The sequence below is a fragment of the Penicillium cosmopolitanum genome (assembly GCF_028827165.1).
Source record: "Penicillium cosmopolitanum strain IBT 29677 chromosome Unknown utg000009l:1.0-9042332.0:1.0-9050551.0, whole genome shotgun sequence".
Classification (NCBI taxonomy): domain Eukaryota; kingdom Fungi; phylum Ascomycota; class Eurotiomycetes; order Eurotiales; family Aspergillaceae; genus Penicillium; species Penicillium cosmopolitanum.
Window position 1 is genome coordinate 8306667 of NW_026622679.1, and position 19424 is coordinate 8326090.

At 47.9% G+C, this 19424-nt stretch overlaps 9 protein-coding genes across 9 annotated transcripts; 5 read left to right on the top strand and 4 right to left on the bottom strand.

The window, feature by feature from the left end:
- Positions 1 to 234: 234 nt before the first annotated feature.
- On the top strand, positions 235 to 1422 carry N7509_011202 (uncharacterized protein; the record flags this gene model as incomplete). The annotated part of the gene is made up of 4 exons (XM_056635839.1): positions 235 to 598; positions 705 to 774; positions 830 to 861; positions 938 to 1422. 4 exons carry the CDS (start codon positions 235 to 237, stop codon positions 1420 to 1422), a joined length of 951 nt encoding a protein of 316 aa, XP_056486459.1.
- A 466-nt stretch (positions 1423 to 1888) lies between these two features.
- N7509_011203 (flavin-containing monooxygenase) lies at positions 1889 to 3525 on the top strand (the record flags this gene model as incomplete). Its single annotated transcript, XM_056635840.1, has 2 exons — positions 1889 to 2840; positions 2903 to 3525. 2 exons carry the CDS (start codon positions 1889 to 1891, stop codon positions 3523 to 3525), a joined length of 1575 nt encoding a protein of 524 aa, XP_056486460.1.
- A 254-nt stretch (positions 3526 to 3779) lies between these two features.
- Positions 3780 to 5934, bottom strand: N7509_011204 (fungal specific transcription factor domain-containing protein; the record flags this gene model as incomplete). The annotated part of the gene is made up of 2 exons (XM_056635841.1): positions 3780 to 5658; positions 5837 to 5934. 2 exons carry the CDS (start codon positions 5932 to 5934, stop codon positions 3780 to 3782), a joined length of 1977 nt encoding a protein of 658 aa, XP_056486461.1.
- Positions 5935 to 6673: 739 nt separating this feature from the next.
- N7509_011205 (flavin-containing monooxygenase) lies at positions 6674 to 8659 on the top strand (the record flags this gene model as incomplete). Its single annotated transcript, XM_056635842.1, is given in 5 exon segments — positions 6674 to 7293; positions 7357 to 7558; positions 7572 to 7718; positions 7776 to 8031; positions 8082 to 8659. 5 exon segments carry the CDS (start codon positions 6674 to 6676, stop codon positions 8657 to 8659), a joined length of 1803 nt encoding a protein of 600 aa, XP_056486462.1.
- Positions 8660 to 9063: 404 nt separating this feature from the next.
- N7509_011206 (uncharacterized protein) lies at positions 9064 to 10540 on the top strand (the record flags this gene model as incomplete). Its single annotated transcript, XM_056635843.1, has 5 exons — positions 9064 to 9129; positions 9181 to 9259; positions 9532 to 9776; positions 9837 to 10191; positions 10266 to 10540. The coding sequence occupies 5 exons, from the start codon at positions 9064 to 9066 to the stop codon at positions 10538 to 10540; spliced, it is 1020 nt and encodes a 339-aa protein (XP_056486463.1).
- A 469-nt stretch (positions 10541 to 11009) lies between these two features.
- Positions 11010 to 12721, bottom strand: N7509_011207 (uncharacterized protein; the record flags this gene model as incomplete). The annotated part of the gene is made up of 2 exons (XM_056635844.1): positions 11010 to 12433; positions 12520 to 12721. The coding sequence occupies 2 exons, from the start codon at positions 12719 to 12721 to the stop codon at positions 11010 to 11012; spliced, it is 1626 nt and encodes a 541-aa protein (XP_056486464.1).
- A 483-nt stretch (positions 12722 to 13204) lies between these two features.
- On the bottom strand, positions 13205 to 14225 carry N7509_011208 (uncharacterized protein; the record flags this gene model as incomplete). Its single annotated transcript, XM_056635845.1, has 2 exons — positions 13205 to 13523; positions 13582 to 14225. 2 exons carry the CDS (start codon positions 14223 to 14225, stop codon positions 13205 to 13207), a joined length of 963 nt encoding a protein of 320 aa, XP_056486465.1.
- Positions 14226 to 14666: 441 nt separating this feature from the next.
- N7509_011209 (GMC family oxidoreductase) lies at positions 14667 to 16531 on the top strand (the record flags this gene model as incomplete). Its single annotated transcript, XM_056635846.1, has 2 exons — positions 14667 to 14879; positions 14930 to 16531. The coding sequence occupies 2 exons, from the start codon at positions 14667 to 14669 to the stop codon at positions 16529 to 16531; spliced, it is 1815 nt and encodes a 604-aa protein (XP_056486466.1).
- A 472-nt stretch (positions 16532 to 17003) lies between these two features.
- N7509_011210 (adaptor protein STE50) lies at positions 17004 to 18594 on the bottom strand (the record flags this gene model as incomplete). The annotated part of the gene is made up of 3 exons (XM_056635847.1): positions 17004 to 18058; positions 18112 to 18273; positions 18327 to 18594. The coding sequence occupies 3 exons, from the start codon at positions 18592 to 18594 to the stop codon at positions 17004 to 17006; spliced, it is 1485 nt and encodes a 494-aa protein (XP_056486467.1).
- Between the last annotated feature and the right edge of the window lie 830 nt (positions 18595 to 19424).

Sequence of the window (19424 nt, forward strand, 5' to 3'; positions counted from 1 at the left end):
GAACGAAACCCTGAAACAGTAGCCGGAAAATGACGTTTGAAGCCGATGCCGGCTGGAGACTAAACGGACAGCCGGTATTGATGGCGTGGACCTTTTCCCGTGCGAGGGGCTATTGGCGGGGAATCGGAGACTGGGCGAGAGGGAAGATAAGACAAATTTCTATTCATTTTGAGATTCTAATTTTCTATACTGATATTTGGATTTCTCTGACGGAGTATCAAGCTAGACTGCAAAATGGCCGAAGCTTCTACGTTCACGGCGCCGGCTGGGCAAGCCATCACAGTGAAGCTCATTAACACAGTAAATTTCGGACCTGCACAGCTACATAGATTTATGGCGCCGCCGGTTCCTGGAATGGAAACACATCCCAGCAATCCGTCCTTTTCATTCCTTTTGGAACATTCGTCAGGCCGAAAACTGGTTTTTGATTTGGGCATACGCAAGGACTACCAAAACTATGCTCCTAAAATTGCAGAGTACATCCCGACGACAAAATATCAAATTGAAGTGACGAAAAACGTGATTGATATTTTGGAAGAAGAGGGAATCAAAGGGGAAGATATAGAAGCTGTCATCTGGAGGCGAGTTCTCATGGAGAGTGTGTGATTGCTGGTATACTGACAGGTCAAATAGCCATTGGCACTGGGACCATATCGGAGATCCTTCTTCGTTCCCTACTTCAACCGACTTAATTGTTGGACCAGGGTTTAAGGATGCGATGCTGCCTGGTGCGCCTCAAAATCCAGATTCGCCATTGAGCGAGTCTGCTTTCGAGTAAGAATTGCCGAATCCAGGTTTGCTTCGAATTCAATAGCTTAACATATCCTAGAGGGCGAAACCTGCGAGAAATAGCTTTTGAAGGTGGATAATGTCTGAAGATTGGTCGCTTCAAAGCATTCGACTATTTCGGCGACGGCTCTTTCTATCTCCTTGACAGCCCTGGCCATGCTATCGGCCATTTGTGCGGGCTTGCCAGAACAACCGCCAACCCTGATACATTTGTGCTCCTGGGTGGCGATGTTTGTCACTATGGGGGGCATCTTCCGACCCTCAAAGTACTTGCCTGTTCCTGAGTCTATTCTACCAAATCCCTGCCATCCACATGGAGATGCCACGTTCTGTCCTGGCGGCGCATGGGAAGAGCTCCAGCGATCGCGGGGTCGAGATGTGAACGACCCACTCTTCACTCCGACATTCGGTCATGACATTCCTCAAATAATTGAGACAATTGGAAAATTGCAAGAAGCAGATTGTCTGGATAGCGTTTTTGTCATTATTGCTCACGATGCCACTGTTCGGGATTCTGTCGATCAGTTCCCATTGAGTTTGAATCGATGGAAAGAGAAAGGATGGGCCAAGGACCTCAAATGGGCTTTCCTACGCGATGCCGGGGTCTACTGGAAGTCCAAAGGTGTAATCTGATATTAATAATCCAGCATATGATAATACTAGTATATTCGGATTACTATTTTATGCCCTTGGTACGCACAGTCACTAGTATCTGGAATGTGTCTGGCCGGCATCCAGTCCGGCAAAAAGGTGATCATAGTCTAGCGACAACCTTGGAAAGACCGATTAGATTGATAAGTGAAAGTTTTCAACATGGGAGCAATACCCGAGAGAAAAATTACCAGAGCCGACTGGGCATTTAATCTCGGCTTCATACAAGCGCATACCGGATGTGGAGCTGGAGCTTTCAACCCCGCAGATCTATGTACTTCCACTCGGCCCGGCGGTTCACTTTTCAAGAACCTGCAATGTTTAGACGCCAGATATTGATAAAACGAACTTCGAAGTCATACTCAGCCTGATAAATTAAGACATAGACAACGACAGCTTGCTCTTTTATAACTTCACAAAGACTACACTTGACTGTCTACTCGCCAGTATGGGCAGCATCGAGGAACCCAGCTTTAGTGAGCTGAATAAAGACCTCGACTATGATGTACTCATCATTGGAGCTGGTCTCTCTGGCATGTATTCTCTTCATCGAATGCATCAGCTTGGGCTTCGAACAAAGGTTCTCGAAGCGGGCGGCGATGTCGGTGGAACTTGGTACTGGAATCGCTACCCAGGCGCACGATTCGACTCTGAAAGCTACTCATACAATTTCTCATTCTCTCAGGAAATTCTTGATGAGTGGAACTGGTCAGAGCATTTTGCCTCTCAGCCAGAAACTCTACGATACTGCGAGTTTGTATGCAAAAAGCTCGACTTGCGTCGAGACATGCAATTTGATACGCGGATCACAGCGGCATATTTCCAAGATAAGACGAATTCATGGCTTCTCAAGGATGAACAAGACCGCCAATATACTTCTCGTTTTCTGGTGACTTGTATCGGAATATTGAACAACTATACTATGCCTAACATTCCAGGTGTTCATGATTATGAGGGAGAGGCGTACCACACAGCCCGTTGGCCAAGTGTTCCTGTTAGCTTTGAGAGCAAACGGGTCGCTATTATTGGAACCGGAGCTACTGGTATTCAAGCAACCCAAGAAATCGTGAAGACGGCTAGTCATCTTACCGTGTTCCAAAGGACACCAAACTGGAGTTTACCTTTACGCAATGCACCAATTAGCCCAGAGGAGATGGATGAGATTCGGTCTCAGTATCCTGAAATCTTTCGAAAATGCGCAGAATCATACTCCTGCTTTATGCATGTCTCAGATACCCGCAACACTCTCGAAGTGAGCCCCGAAGAGAGGCAGGCGTTCTGGGACGATTTATACGAGAAGCGAGGCTTTGAAAAGTGGCTGGGCAACTTTGGGAACATTAATACGAACAAGGAGGCCAATGATCTATTTAGCGATTTTGTCGCGAATAAGATTAGACAACGTGTCAAGGACCCTTGGACGGCGGAAACGCTAATTCCTAAATGTCATGGTTTTGGAACCAAGCGCGTTCCCTTGAATCCGGATACTTTGAGGCTTACAATCAACCGAATGTGAGGTTGGTTGACGTGAAGTCCAATCCCATTGAATGCATTTCAACGAAAGGCATTCGCACTCGAGATGAAGATTTTGAATTTGACATTATCATCTACGCAACCGGATTCGATGCCGTGACTGGTTCGTTTACGGCAATCGATTTCCAGGGCGTGGGTGGAATCAAGTTGAAAGATCGCTGGGTCGAGGGGCCTCGAACATTTCTGGGATTGTTCGTTGAAGGATTCCCAAATATGACTATGGTGATGGGTCCACATCAGATGTTTGGAAACATTCCGCGAAGTGTTGAGTATGCTGTCAGTTGGGTGTCGCGTTTCATCGAGTATTGCCGCGACCATCACGTTACCTTCGCTGAGACAACTCACCAGGGTGTGTTGGACTGGACTGAGCATGTACACAACTGTGCGGTCGGACTGCTAGCTAATGATGTTGATTCATGGATGACAGGAGTCAATAAAAATCTGGCACATAAGCAAAAGCGGATTATTGCAAGATACCAAGGGCCAGCTCCCGGGTATAGGAAGCGTGCTGAAGATGTAGCGACGCGGAACTACGAGGATTTGATAATGAAGTGATGCACTGAGATTAGTCTGATCATCCATGTTGAATGTGAACAATACAAATCACTCTATGGGTACATTTCATCTCTCGCAGTAGTATCGTTAGATCTAAATTAGAATGTATGTATGAGCGAAGGAGTCTAGTAGTTAATGGTAGTATTTATCGAACCCAGATACAACCAGTGTTCATGCACGTAACCTGGCAGTCACAGTGCTCTAATAAATTCAACGAAGCATCCTGCACCATATATCATTACAACAATCGTTCTTCACATAAATAAGTTTGTTTCAGTGAGAGTGTCGCAAGGCTCGAATAGATCTTGAAATTGAAGCATTGCGTCGGCAAAAATATCATCATCAAAGAATAGCTCCTCCGTATGTGGAATCAAAAGCCTGCTAGCGACTCCGCTGGTATGAGGCGTGGCGAATGGGAAATATGTCGTCCAGTCAATACCGCCTGTAATTTCCATGTACGCAGTCCCGTCACCCATACCGAGCTCCGGGCCAGGTGCCCGCTGTGAATCCGAATCTGTCGCCGGTGCACTCGGTCGTAGACGACCAAAGCCTGAATGAAAGACAGCAGCTGTGGGCCACATCACTCCTAGCTGATGTACTGCTAGTGTTAAGATGTCTAGGTCCTCATTTGCACTTTTCGCCAGACCATCAATACGCAAAGCTTGGAGCAAGGCGATGAAAGCCGTACCACAGTACCATCCCGTGATAGCCATGAGAAACCTCGTACCGCCTCGGGAGAGAATGTCTCGCATGATACGAGCCATGCATGTTGCTGCTAATATAGCAGGTGGATATGCCTGTGGAAGAGGCTGCGAGGAAGACGAGCGCTTGAGGTGGATGATGATTATCACAGCAAGGTACGGAAGATGAAGTTGATGAACATCTCGGTTGAAGGCGGAGGTACGGTCTGAACCGATAGGAAGTTGCATGTGTGGTGGCAAGGACTGTACCCAGCTAATAAGTTCACGGGCTAGATGTGTAGGGAATGCGAAAGATTCCGAATTACAATTTCTGGAAAGATATTTCGCAACCTTTCCTATGATAGCACACAGTCGTACCCAATATATGAATACTTCTGCCTTTGGGTGATCCATCGTACTTGAGAAGTCCCCTAAGGTAGGTTCTGTGAGGGTGCAGTCTTCTGGATCGATAACGCATGGCTTATTCTGACAGAGAGCAGTAAGACGTTCGCGTGCAAATGCGGTCCACCATATCCGTCGCCGAAGACTTAAATCAATTTGCTGTCGGAGCGGATGATCAGGTTTGGGCTCACGGTGCACACCAAGCTGTTGACAGTGTCGAATAACCACAGAGGTCCACCACCATGAAGAATGCCGGTGGAGAATTGTAGGTGGCCGGGGACTCCACCAGTAGAAAAGAGAGATTGCCTTGAGCGAGGTCATCACATCCGGCTCCTCATCATCGTAAAATCGACTGCGAGCTCGATCATAGTAAGTGGCTGGCCCATCATGAGGGATCATCGGAGGTTTGATGTGGCTACCGACCATGGCTAGTGAATTTACAAGCAGGGGTGACATTGCGAGCTCATCAGATAGGGTATCCCGATCGAGGACTGGGCACCAGGTATAGCAGTAGTCGAAATAGGTCTCCGAAAATGTTTGCTGCAGACCTGGATCTGGAAGACTTGGAATCACTGGGAGTTTCTCGGCGAGCAACCGTTCCTGATCTCGTGCATTTGTCTGGAGCTCCGGGAGAAAGACATGCCCGACTGGGTAACTGTCATTATGCTCGGAGTGGTCTTCAGTTCGCTGTGTTGCTGGCGAATCACTGGTCGCACTTGGGATTGATATGGTGGTTGCCTTTAGAGCCGGTTGACCGGAAGGTAGGTAACTCATAGATGGTGACCAACTTTCGAAATCAGCACCCCTAGATAATGCACTCGATATGGACTGTTGATATAGATCACCCGTAGGAAACCCATCCGGGCTACCATGCTGCTGCAGACCGAATTCATTCGAGAAACATTCAGAGTCGGTTTGCCCTGCTGCATTCGGTGTTTTGCTTTGCCTTGGACGAGAAGGTCTGACCCGATCGCTGGCATTGCTATCCGGTGGGGTCAAAGGGCGGGTAATAGTGGTGCTGGATGGTCGACCTCGTCGAGAGGGCCTTGTCCTAGAATCAGTGTATCAGCAGTGATGCATGACGCAGAGATCATCTGCAAGAGGCCAGGGATATGGCGCCCTCACCGGCAGTCTTTCCCGGTAGCCGCGCACTTGCTGCAGTCACTATGTCCCTGCCCACCGCGTGTTTGGAGATCACATCGAATCTACCAGGGTCACCAGAAGCTCACTTGAGTTTCGCTAGAAGCCTACCTTCTTGCTGTGGCACGCAATGCAAGCTAGTTCCGCACGTCTTCGTTTCGGCTGTTGGCCAGTGAATGGCAGCCATAGCGAAGCCGACATTATCTTGGTGGACTCCACACTAGGATGGAAGAATGCGAGAGACAAAATCTTGACAGTGAGCAGACTACTGACCAAATTCCCCCCCAAAAACAGAGGAAAGCCGAAGCTGCGACGGACAATTCTTGTGATGTTGTGAACTTGTGATGCGGGGGAACCCCAGTTTCTCCGCAATTTCTACTCCCCAGAATCGTTCTTGGCTAGCCCCAACGCGGCATTCTGACCGAAGTCCATACAAAAAGAAAATCCACTTGATAGGCGTTTAATAATAATTCAATGAAGAAACATCCGTAATAATTTTGATATTTTATCTAGACAACAGCCTATTGCCTACAGAGCTATGTTGAGAATCCTATACTGCAGTAAATTGACCTTGACAAAATGTTCGATCGTCATTGCCAGGCGTGGTATATTACCGATTGTAAGAAGCCGGTATTGTAACCGAGTCTCACCTCCTGGTATCTACCGATGTTTAGCATATGATTGCACTCTGGAATTATCATATGGTTCGGCTATTATTCGCTGACAATGTGCCTTCGGGCTCATTCGCCGAGAGAAATAAACGGGAGAATATCCAAGCCGGGAAATTTGGCATCTTACAAGCTTGCAACATACTACCGAATGATGATCCGAATATATCTATAAATTCTAGTAATTTGAACAACAAGAAAGGAACTTTCATTTTGAAACCGCGACAGAACATCCTTCATTCTAAAATTTCGACCGAAATGACACCACCAATTGCCACGGGAACAGATGGCGAGGTGCCGGGTGAACCAGGCTTGAAGAAAGTCAACGGAGCAAATGGAGTAAAAGGCACACAGAAACCAAGTCCCTATACGAAAGGTCACAGCATCCCGGATTCGGAAAATGACTTTTCTATTCCACTCAACACGGAATACGCTTACAAACCTCGCAAAATACGAGTAGTAACCATTGGAGCTGGCTTCTCGGGATTGTTGATGGCACACAAAATTCAGCATCGGTTTCCGGAGCTACAAGAATTCGTCGACCACACCATCTATGAGGCTCGAAGTGATGTCGGTGGCACCTGGCTGATTAACAATTATCCGGGTGTTCAATGTGATGTCCCATCACATATCTACGCGTTTCCATTCGATCCTAATCCCAACTGGAGTCGTTTTTATTCCAGTGGGGCGGAGATTGAAGAGTACATCAAAAGCACAGTGGAAAAGTGGAATCTCGACCGTGATATCCAGCTAAATACAAAAGTAACTGGCGCCACGTGGGATGAAGACACTGGAAGATGGAACTTGACAGTTGAGCATAATGGGGAGCAACGGGAGGATTATTGTGATGTTTTGATATCAGCGCAGGGTGTTCTTGTGTAGGCTGATTGACCCATTAATCTATGCACTCGAAAGCTACAATGCTAACACCAATTTAATAGCCACCATTCATGGCCTAATATCCCAGGTCTTCATGACTTTAAGGGTCATATCACACATTCTGCACACTGGGACCACGGTTATGACTATTCCCATAAGCGAATCGCAGTTATCGGGAATGGATCATCTGGTATCCAAATCACACCTCAGATGGCCAAACTACCAGGAACTAAAGTGGTAAATTTCATGCGCAGTCCTGCTTGGGTCTATTACCGAGTACCCCCATCAAAGCATCTCAGGAAGGGATGTCGAAGACGCCAACCCGGCTTATTCTGAAGAGGAGATATCGATGTTCAATGATCCAGAATCCCACAAACAGTATCGGAAGGCTATCATTTCGCGAACCAACAAAGCTTTCCGCTTGGTATGCTGTCCTCGGAAACACTATAAATTGCATATTTCTGACATGAATGATTCATAGTTTATCAAGGGCGAGAATAATGAGGCGGCCGTCAAGTTTGGTGCTCAACAGATGGCAGAAAAGCTCAATCATGATCCTGATTTATGCGACAAACTTATCCCTAAATGGGAGGTTGGATGTCGCCGTGTTACTCCTGGACCTGGATATTTGGAAGCTTTCGCAAAGCCAAACTGCAATCTGAGCAATAGCACAATCACAAAGATCACTGAGAATGCAGTGCACACTGCTGATGGAAAGATCTTTGAGTGTGATGTTGGTACGCAGTAGAACCACAATGATTACCCTGAAAAACACTGACTCTATTAGTTATCTGTGCAACCGGCTTCGATGTCTCTCATCGCCCCCATTATCCAATTGTTGGACAAAATGGAACAAATCTGGCAGACAAATGGGCCGATGAGCCACAATCATATTTATCGGTCGCAACATCGGCTTTCCCGAACTACTTTATCATGATGGGACCAAATTGCCTTGGAGGCCATGGTTCTCTAGTGGAATCACTTAATTGGACAGGCGACTATTTTGTCAAGTGGATCAAGAAAATTGCAACCGAAGACATTAAATACGTGGTACCAAAGAAGTCAGTTGAAGATGCGTTTGGAAAGTACGGCGATGAGATCCACAAGACCCTGGTCTGGACAGGTGGCTGCAAGAGTTGGTACAAACGCAATCGGGTTGATGGCCGGGTAACAGCTTTGTTTGGAGGAAGTGCCATCTTGTTCAACCAGATGATCAGTGATATTCGACCGGAGGATTTCAACATTGAGTACAACAGTATAAATCCTTTCAGATTCATGGGGAACGGGTTTACTGAGTACGAGATGACGGAGGGGAATGACCTATCATTCTATGTAGAAGTTGCAGATGAAGTCTCCTCGGGTTGATACACGTTTGAATACTTCTTATTGTTTTAAAGCTGCCTCATTTCCCTAGCATTCCTCTCTCCCGGTATTGACAATGATATAATCCCCACAAGTATGCCAAGAACCGCAATAGATATAGTGTTTGAAGTAGTCGCGAGAATTGAAGAGAAATAAATCAAGTGAGTTCATGCCGCGGTTCCTTATTTTGGCTGTGTAACAGTATAGCCGAAATAAGTGCGGGGAAGCCGAAGAAATCGGCAGTCCTTTCTAGGAAACCAGAAAGCAATTATATTCGTTATCGTAATCCTAAATACCACTCAGTGAAAGGTAATAACTGGTATCGAAAAGAGAAAAACCAGTCTCAATCACATTTCCGCTAAAGAAGCGAAATATTTTCCACGGCCTTTTCAATTTCAGTCGTTAAAATGGGTGACAATATCCGCCCTTCTACGATGTATGCCTGGAGAAAGCACAAGGGGAATAGTGAACCAGTAATTTTATGGCTTGACCGGCGAATCTTGCTATGATGAATCTGCTAACAGAGTTGTCAGGTTTGGGAGGAGTTACCAGTCCCAGCTACTCCACAGGATGGATTTCTCATCAAACTACTAGCATCTGGAGGTTTGAACCCTGGAATGGACTGGAAATGAAATGAAATAATTGCTAATTATGTAACAAACTCGGATAGTATGCCACAGTGACCAACCTTTGCTTGAAATAGAGGATAGGCCAAATTTCAACGAAAAGTATATTTTGGTAAGGCCTCAAAGGCTAGATCTATTGTCACTAGTACTAGGCTTACCCTCCATTTCACTAAACCAGGGTCATGAAGGATGTGGAGAAATCATCGAGATTGGAGAAGGAGTGAAAAATTCCAGATTCAAATTGGTTAGTCTATCAATTTACCAACTCGGTGACCGTCATGCAATTTGTACGATTTGACCGAGACGTTGTCATTTTTAGGGTGATAGGGTGGCTTTATTGGCAGTTCCTGGATGCGGACTTGAAAGCTGCACAGAGTGCTCGCGTGATTTATCTCAGCTCTGCTCGGCAGGGATGCACCATGGGATTGGCCAAGATGGATTCTACGCAGAATACACAGCAGTCAATGCTCGCGCTGCGATCCCACTTCCTGAAGGTGGGTTTTCACTACCAAAAATGATTTAAGTTATTGGAGTTCTAACTACTAGTATCATAGGTATACCCCCCTGCCGTTGCTGCAGTTGCCACAGATGCCGTGACAACGGTTTATCACGGCATCACGCGTCGAGCAGAAGTCAAGAACAATGAATTAGTATTTTTGTTTGGGCTCGGGGGTCTTGGTTTCAACGCGCTCCAGATTGTACGACATATCGGAGCTCGTGTTATAGTTTCGGATGTGCGTCAAGAAAAGCTAGACGCGGCTTTATCTCTGGGTGTTCCAGCAGGGGATATTGTACCAGTCGGAAAGTCAGTCCAATCTTTTGTCCAGGAAAACGGGCTACAGGGAAAAATTGATACAGTACTTGATATTGTCGGCAAACATCAGACGTTTGAAGACGCTCAGCAGATTGGTAAGTTTGAAATTTCACACGCCACATCACTCCTCTGACGAATAGATCGTTAACTCATATATCCGGTGGTGTAGTCCGCATCGGAGGCAAGATTTTATGCGTGGGTACATTGGATCGTAGAAACGAGATAGACATGAAAATAGGTATCCGGAAAAGGTTGGGCATTATTTTCACATATGGGGGCCAGCAGCGTGACTTGATGGAGGTGCTTGATCTAATCAGTCAAAAAGTTATACAACCGCAAGTTGAGCTGGGCAGATTGTCCGATTTCCCAAAGGTTTTGAAGGACCTAGGAAATGGGAAAATCAAGGATAGAATGGCTTTAGTGACCGACTTAATTGATCCTTGATTAATTATCGCAGTCTTCACAATTATCCAATCTCTTACTCTCCTCTTTTTCTCTCCATAAATGATGTCTCGGACTCAGCCTAGTTTGTTAGTTAGCTCAGTACTAAAAAATTGGCATGTTTTTACTCAAAGGCCTGTACACCTGGATTGCGAATCTCTGGGGAACAAGGGCTTTACCGGTGAGAGAAAGGTAGAAGATATGAGCCACCGTGAGAAACTGTGACCTACAAGAAAATTGCGGATAGCGGAAAGGTAATCCAATGAATAAGCTACTCATGTTGACAAACACCACATTCATAGAAATACATGCCATTATGGATACCGTAAGATTCAGAATCCATGGGGTAGAAGACTCGAAGATAGCAACGAGGAAGGAAAGAAAAAAAACCGCGATACAAGGAGGGGTATAATGATAAAAAACGTCAGAGCATCTGAAATCGCCATCACAAAAGAAAATCGAGATTCCGCATTCATTTCCGAACAACCTTCAACAACGGGGCAATCCGCGCCCTTTTGCTCAGACCAATCCGGTAGGGTACCTTACTGGTGGAAGAAATCGGGCTATGTACCTTGTGTGGCTTTGCAATTTGAGGCGTTTGTGGAAGGGATCCAGCCGCAGTCTGCTTGGTGACTTGGTCGAGCTGAGGTGTTGACTCTGATTCTTTGCCGAGCGTGATGTCTTCTTTTTCTTCACCCTTCGGGGGATCAGGGATAAGTGCGTGTTGTTCCGTGGCCTCGGGTAGGGTGGGATCTTCGTTTTTAGACTCCAGCTGGGGGTCTTTGGAAGCTGCCGGAGCCTCTGTCTGCTCGGCTGTCTTCTTCCGCTTGCGCCCGCGCTTCTTAGGCGCTGGTGCTGGTGCTTCAACAGCTTCATTCGAAACGACAGGGATTTCGAATTGAATTTCCCCTGAGACTTTTGATGCCTCGTCATTTTCATTGACATGGTTTGTCGTGGAGTTGGCATTTTCCATTTCTAACGGCCTCGATTCCACCCAAATCACATCGTCATCGTCATCCACTTTACCAGCCTGATGCAAGGTCTCAAGAGCAGTCTTACTCCTCTTGATTTTCTTCTTCTTTGGCCCTGGCTTTGCTTGCTGCGCAGGTTGCTCTGACACCACAGCTTCGGATCCCTTTATGGTCTCTTGGGCGCTTGCTTCATCGGCTTGTCGAGTAGCCTTTTCCGATTTAGAAGGACGCCCCGGCCGTCGCTTCTCGGGTTTGGCTTGTACAAAGCCCGAATCCATGATCATAGCAAGCTCATCATCATCATCGTCATCATGATGTGGCAGTGGCTGCTTCTTATGCCGACCGCGCCTTTTCACGGAAGAGGCAATATCGGGAGCGGCGATTTGGACCGCAAATGCCGGCGCAGACAGTTCATCAACTGTACTAACCGGGGAAGTTGGTGATATTATTGCGGCTTGACCATGGTCACTTTTTGATCGATTTAATTGCGGCGAACGAACGGACGAATTGGGTTCTGTGTCATGCGGGGAATTCCACTCTGTGTGCATGGATTTAGATCGCTGAGCGGGTTTGTGGAAATTGATGTCGTTCGAATGTCCTGGGACATCGGTTGTACCCAGTCCATCGACATCTGTGATCGGTAAGTCATCGTGCGCTGACTCCGCCGGCGTGCTGTATTGATAGCCATTCGTTGTATGCGGCGCAACTAGTTGTGTCCCCTTGTTTTGGATATTGGGGGGAGGACCGGTAGGTGGGAGGTTTCCATTTTGGCCCTGGTGGTCGTAATGCATTGGAAAGGAACCAGGCTCGGAGATTCCGCTCGGGTATGTTGTTGACATGGAGTGATGATGTCCTGTATTGGAACCGTCATCGTCGAATAGTCTTTGCTGCGCCAGTCCAATCTCCGTCATCATTGCCCCTGTGTCTATGAGTGTAAGTATGAAACATTGGAATACCAAGATAGATGGCTCGGGTCATATCCCATGGGTTCATAGCTGCGCATCAACGTACCGATTGATTCCCCGCCGTCGCCTGTAGGAGGAATCCACATTTCCTCCCGTTTTTGCTGAGAAGCAGTTATTGATGCATGAGGCATATCTTGTGACTGCAAGAATTGGTCGAAATCGACGCTCAGCTGGTGCTCTGGCGCGTATGCCTGCTCGGAATCATAGTTTGCTGTGTGTTGGTCTGCGGGGGCGGTCGCGGGGCTCATGGTGTGGTGGAGGCTCTTGGCCTTGAATGGGGGCGATTGAAGCCGAGACGTCATCTTCGACGAAAGGCTCATCCTCATCGGAATCCTGAATGACTCGATCCCAGCTCATCTTGAAGTCGCGGTGAGCAGTTCGACTAACCTTCCTCTGGGGTTGGGTTGGGGTTACCCTAGGGTATCAACGCGTCTGAAAACACGCTGTCACGTGTCGATAAGCACTGGCCTCTCATTGGACGGCTGGAAGTATAACATGGATCAAAGAGGGAAGATTAGTATTTTGTACTATAAAAGGTGAAAATACAATTGATAGATGTCATAAAGAATAGAAAAAGGAGCTTGGAGTCCAGAAACTAGGAAACTTCGTGGTATTGATTTCTCATAGCGCGCTATGCTGTGAGTGTCTCTTGAGATCTCCCACAACACTCTGGTGTCTGACATGGTCTATCCTGTGAGCGACCATCTTGAGATTGCTCATTAAAGGATCCCTCATATCCAGATCCCATTCGCCCTTGAACCTGTGTGAGGGGGAAACTCGCTGTCCATTTCATCCATTCGCTCCGCCGTCCGATTCTTAGTTGACTTAGGCCCAGATATGGGTTGGGTAGTATATTCAGCCTTAGCGCTGGCGAACAGGTTTGGAAAAACAACCTTCAGAATGGGTCGGAGCATAGGCGCACATGAGTTTGAAATTGCTAATGCGGGCTCGGTCACACTCCAGAAAGCAGCCCAAGTCATCGAATAAGGTAGATCTAGAAAGTCGACGGTCGTGAGGACGTGAATGCGGATTATCGTTATCGAAGAAATGCTAGTGTTCAATTAGATCCAATATGAGAGATAACAATCGAGAGATGGAATTTGCATACAATATACCAAGCCCAAAAATTCCGTAAAGCGCCATCTTCGTCCCAAGGGACATTTGCAATTTCCAAATGAAACGGATCGGCAACAACATAATCATAAGATCGGTGACAAGATTGAACGCTCCGATTGTCGAAAATGCCACATTCTGACTTGCGCAATGACCGGGAAGGAGAGGGTTCCAATTTTTGGCAAAGGGCCTACAGATTAAGAAGATCTGGAGTATACTTCCAGTCCAATATGCCGCTGCACAACCCATGCAGGCCCATGTAAGGATGCGAAACTCCTTCGAGACGAAGATTCGCAGATAGAAGAAAAGATAGGTAAATTTGGCCAGTACCATGGCATTGTAGTACACAATTTGGTAGGCAATGAGCATCTTCACAATTGTCACAGTGTTCTCGGGAGGAAGATCGGTAACATGATGTCGCATTCCAACGTGAGCATAATGGAACTGCATGGCCAGCATACCGTAGGTGTGTAGCATCCCAGCCACGCAAAATCCATCATCCCACCATATCTCACTTTGCCGAACGCGCCGGGAGATAAATCGGAGTATCACTAGAAGAGTGGCGATGATGACGAGAATTGTGTTTGCGATGAGCTGGTCACGGACAATGGGGTATGTGAAGATGCCATAAAGCTGCATCGTTCCATCTTTCCCGGCTAGCGAGTCGGGAAATTAAGCTAGTTGCGTAGGAGAAGAAGGGTTCTCTTCACGAAGCTAAAAGCTTATATAGAAGACCCAGCTGTCAACCGGCGTAAAATTGTGACAATTTCCAGGGGCAAATGATATCCATTGATCAACAGCGTGGTGGGCCCTTGGCGGCCCGTTAGGCCGGCCCGAAGGATTTAGTCGGCCCACGAAGGCTGAAAGAATTGAATTTGATTGGAAAGTGTTGAAGTGAGACATTCATTCACCCGGGAAGTCTCTTCTACTTGTCGAATCCTGCAGAAGACCCTCCTGCTATAGTTGGCTTAGGGTGGTCTCCTTGAAACCATTACAGCTGTTTTCTCCCCCTCTTCCACCGGACCTCCAGATAAAACCCGAGCTCGGGAATAAGCAGAAAGAATTGAAATCAAAATCAACATGGAAAAGGACGGATATGATTATATTATTGTCGGGGCAGGCATCGGCGGGTTGGTTCTCGCGAACAGACTAAGTGAAGATGCCTCTGTTAACGTCCTACTCATCGAAGCTGGTGCCAATCGCATGGGAGATCCTCGGATCGACACACCTGGCTTCCTGGGAACATTGTATGGCAACCCGGATTTTGATTGGGATTATATGAGCGTTCCGCAGGTAGGATTATTCATGTCCGTTTCTGTTACCAAATGCTGAAAGATGTGCAGGTCAATGCAAACAATCGACAAATTGGACAGCCTCGCGGGCGTGTCGTCGGTGGGTCCTCCGCTATGAACTTCTCATGCATCGTGTACCCCAATGCCTCAAACTTTGAGGCCTGGAAGGAATTGAGCAATGGAGGTTGGGGCTCGGAGGATATGAAACCCTACCTCCAGAAGTTCCACTCCTACACCTCGCCTAGCGAGGCCACGGCAGAGCTTCTAGGCACAGCCCGCTACATGAAAGACGAAAATCAAGGATCCAATGGGCCTCTGCCTGTGTCTCTTCCAGATGTCTTTGGGCCCTTCAACAAGGCATGGGACGAGACATTCGCGCATTTGGGTTGGAAGACAGACGCCGACCCGATCCAGGGCCGCAAGCTAGGGGCTTTTGCTTCACCATTGAGTGTTGATGCCAAGATGGGGACTCGAGGGTATGCAGCAGCATACTACTCTCCCGAGGTCGCAGCGCGACCTAATCTGCGCTTGTTGACAGAAACAATGGTTGAGCGTATTTTGCTTTCGCAGGAAGATGGAGAAGCTACCGCAACTGGGGTTCAAGTCAAGACGGGTGACGAAGCTTACCAAATAAAGGCGAAGAAGGAAGTGATTATCTGTGGAGGTAGTTTGAACTCGCCTCAACTGCTCGAGCTCTCGGGTATCGGTGGCGCAGATCTTCTCAAAAGCCATGATATTCCAGTAGTAATCGATAATCCGGCCGTGGGCGAGAATCTCCAAGACCATGCCATCACCGCCATCAACTTTGAAATTGCTGATGGCCAGGTTTCGGGCGATATTCTGCGTGATCCGAACGTCGTCCAGTCACTGATTAAGCTTTATGGAGAAACCCGCGGAGGCCCGTTGGCAGGCATGCCTATCAGCATGGCATATCTTCCCTTTGTCGATGGAAACGGCAGTATTCCACAGAACGATATCGAACTACTGCTTTCAAAGCACCTTGACGATGGAAAAGTTCCAGCAAACCTGAACAATCAGTATTCTCATATTCGCAAGATGCTTTCTTCCACCGAGAATGGGTCCTCTCACTATCTGTTCCTTCCAGCACAACTGCATATGAATCCAGGAAAGACCACTCTTACCGATGTCCTGGCCAAAACCATGCCAGAGAACTACATCACAATCATGATGCTCCACAACCATCCATTCTCACGGGGATCAGTTCACATTCATTCCAAGAGTAGCGAAGATAAGCCAACATACGACCCTAACCTTCTCTCGCATCCACTTGATATCGAAATCATGGCGAGACAAATGCAGTACGTGGAGCGCATTGTGGAGACAGAGCCATTGTCGGCACTTCTCAAACCGGGCAAGCGTATGCCGGAAAACACCAGGGACCTGAGCGATCTCGACCACGCTAAGGAGGTAGTCAAGGAGCGGCTGTACACCTGTTTCCACCCAGCTGGATCTTGTGCCATGCTGCCGAAAGAAACGGGCGGGGTGGTTGATTCTAAACTCAAGGTCTATGGGACCAAGAACTTGAGAGTGGTGGATGCTAGTGTTTTCCCGCTTGAACCAACTGGCAATATTCAAGCAACGGTGTATGCCGTTGCGGAGAAGGCAGCTGATATTGTCAAAGGCCAAGTTTAAATGGTTGTCCTCTTTGCGGGAAATGAATGTTTCAACGCAGTGAATCAATGTGCATAGAAGATGGGGCTGAGTATTTATGCTTCCACGTTCACCTTGGAGGATACCAACAGAAAGGTTTACCTGAGTCAGTTATAAGAAATAGAGTTTGTATTGACAAGGCATGTCAGATACGGTTTATTGACATTCACGGAGTCCATGGGACAAGTATCTAAAGAGAAATGAAGAATGCTTATGCAAGATGTGGGTAAAAAGAAATGTAGACAGGATATCATCGCTGCCAAGAGAAAAGAAACGCCTGATGCATCCACGCTACTAGTGAAGGTGAAATGCCAGTATCAATAGGCGCCAATCAAGAAAAAAAAAGTTTGCGTGGATCCAATCAAATGCGATCAAAGATGCAGACAATGCCTCGTCAGAAGATGCCGGGTATCACAAGCCACATCACGAAATGCATCAAAAAGAGCTTGAAACATCAAAGAACACCGCCCGGTAAGTTGATCTGCCCCACTCCAGATGGCCTTCCGCTGTCAAAACCAGCGCTATTGGGAGCCGAGCCAGGGATAGGATAGGAAGGATTGTCGGGGTGAATTTTGCGGAGCATAAACATTGGTTTTCGGCCTTCCTTTTCAAGTTGTTTGAAAAGAAGCAATGGTTTTTCGTCCAATGCCAAGCACCTTTCTTGATCACCATAGACAATGTAAAGGGCGTAGAGTTTGGGGTCGGAGTGGATGTTGTATTTCTTCAGAGCGGCAGGAAGAACCTTGTAGCACGGATCTTCCCATGAAACTCGGAAAGATTTGAATATTTCTACACTGCTGGGTTCCCCGCTACTTCTTGACTCCAGGCGAGAAGCAGAAGACGGTGTCTCGGCACGAGTGGGCGGCTGATTGGGGGTTAGGCGATCTGCCCGAGAGGACGCCCTTGGTATATCTTCAGGATGCTCGTGTCCACGAGAAGTGCTAGGCTGAGAATAAGATCGTGGATTTAGAGTTTGATGCTGGGTATGGCTCGGGGAGGTTGGTGACGGGACGCCGGGCGAGTGTTGTTGGCTTCCATTCATTGATGCTGTCAAATGCGAGGATGCAGCCATGGCTGCAGCAGAGGGATCCAGATTTCCCCCGTCATAGGGGCGTGTTTCATAAATGGAAGGAGGAATGTGGGTTGGCGAATTATTCTTGGGAGTATTTCCGCCCGTGTAGGTGCGCTTGGAGAAAGCTCGGGCGATCTTCGAAGTGGACGAAGAGGGGGGGTTATCGACGAGAGTGAGTTGCGAGGGAGATGTGAGAGTGGTACTGTCGCGGTAGGACTCAGGTACCCCAGCCATTGAGGGTGGGGGGAGTGGTTGCGACCGATCTTTAGCCATTTTAATGACAGGTAAGATTTCCTCCCGGAGCCGTCTATAATCTTCCGCGAGCCGGCGCATTTCTGACTCGACAGTCATAAGCTTTTCATCTCGGCGTTGAATAGACATTATGAGCGCGGCTATATCCTCCTGCGATGCATTTTCACTCATGCTCTGGTCCGCCGCTGTTTCACTAGGTTAGCCAGTTTTGAGAGTTCAACAATGGAGGGGTCCATACACAGTGGGATGTAGTGATCCACGTCTAACTGAACTTGTTGTCTGGTTTTGATTTCATAGACACTCTTCAAGATTGTCAGACGGTGGCCGACACTGTTGATGCCCATTTCCTTCAGCTCGTCGTGCTTTAACGCAATAAGGGCCTCGCCCACAATGCCGTTCTCTGTAGGAAACTCGCGTCAGTACAAGTTCTAGCGGCAAATTAGATGTTCTCACCTCGAAAGGATCCACAGTATTGCAGTAGACCAAGAGAGGTTAGGAATTCCACACATTCGTCAGCTGTCCAGTCCGAGATGATTGACCGTGGGGTACGCGGCCCCTCGCTGGAATAGCCAAACTTGGTAGGGGTGTGTTCGGATGAAGGAATATCGGAATCGATCGGAGAAGCCTCCGAATCTGTTTGTAGATGCGGGGAGGTGATCACACTCCGTTCATACTCGTCATCCGCATCGGAATCGGCATGGTATGAGGTGTGGAGGGACATGGCGGCGGGGGTGATTTTTAGGGGGAGATATGCGACGGGATGAGATGAGGTGAATGTGTACCGATAGCACCGCCAGAGCGGGCGAGTTGGAGGGAATCGCTTTGGACAAAGAAAGTGTGCGATTCAGGCGCTCGATGGGTAGGCAGGCTCAGGTTCGAGTTCTTAGGCGGGCGGCTGGAGAGCGGCGCGGCTAAATTCGAGCGCGTCGGGCAGACATCAACTGACAAAGGGGTACTTTCGATGGATTCAGTTTCGATGGCGAGAAGACGGCCGAGTCGAAGGTACTGCGACGGCGCGATATCAAGCTGGATCCGTAGCTTTGACCCCCTGTGACGATATTGGGCGAAAGACCGGGAGGTTGGTCCGATGGGAGGCGCCGGAGATAAAGCGGGGAAGCTTCGGGGGATGAACAAGTTCCAAGGGTATTGACGTTGGGATGGGAGTATGCGCAAAGAGATCTGAGCAAGAGAGTCTTGCAAATCGGGTTGGAACGAACGACGACAGCTGAAAGGCGCAAATGGAAGAAGGGCCAGATGAAGGTGGAGGTGGAGGTGGAGGGCAAACCTGCCAGTAACGCGGCCGAGGAGTGGCACACGTGATCTGGGGGGTCTGGACTCGGCCATACACTGGAGATCTCTTTTCTCTCTTTTCTCTCTTTCTCACTTTCTCACACACAGTCTCTCTCCCTTTCATCTCGAATCATCCAGGAAACTCCATTGGATAGATGCTGCCTTTGGTGATACACTCGGCAGAAGGACTAGGAGGGGACCTGCAGACGGCCTCTGCATCCTTCGGTACTTGGCCCGCACTGGGACCTCAGGACCCAGTGT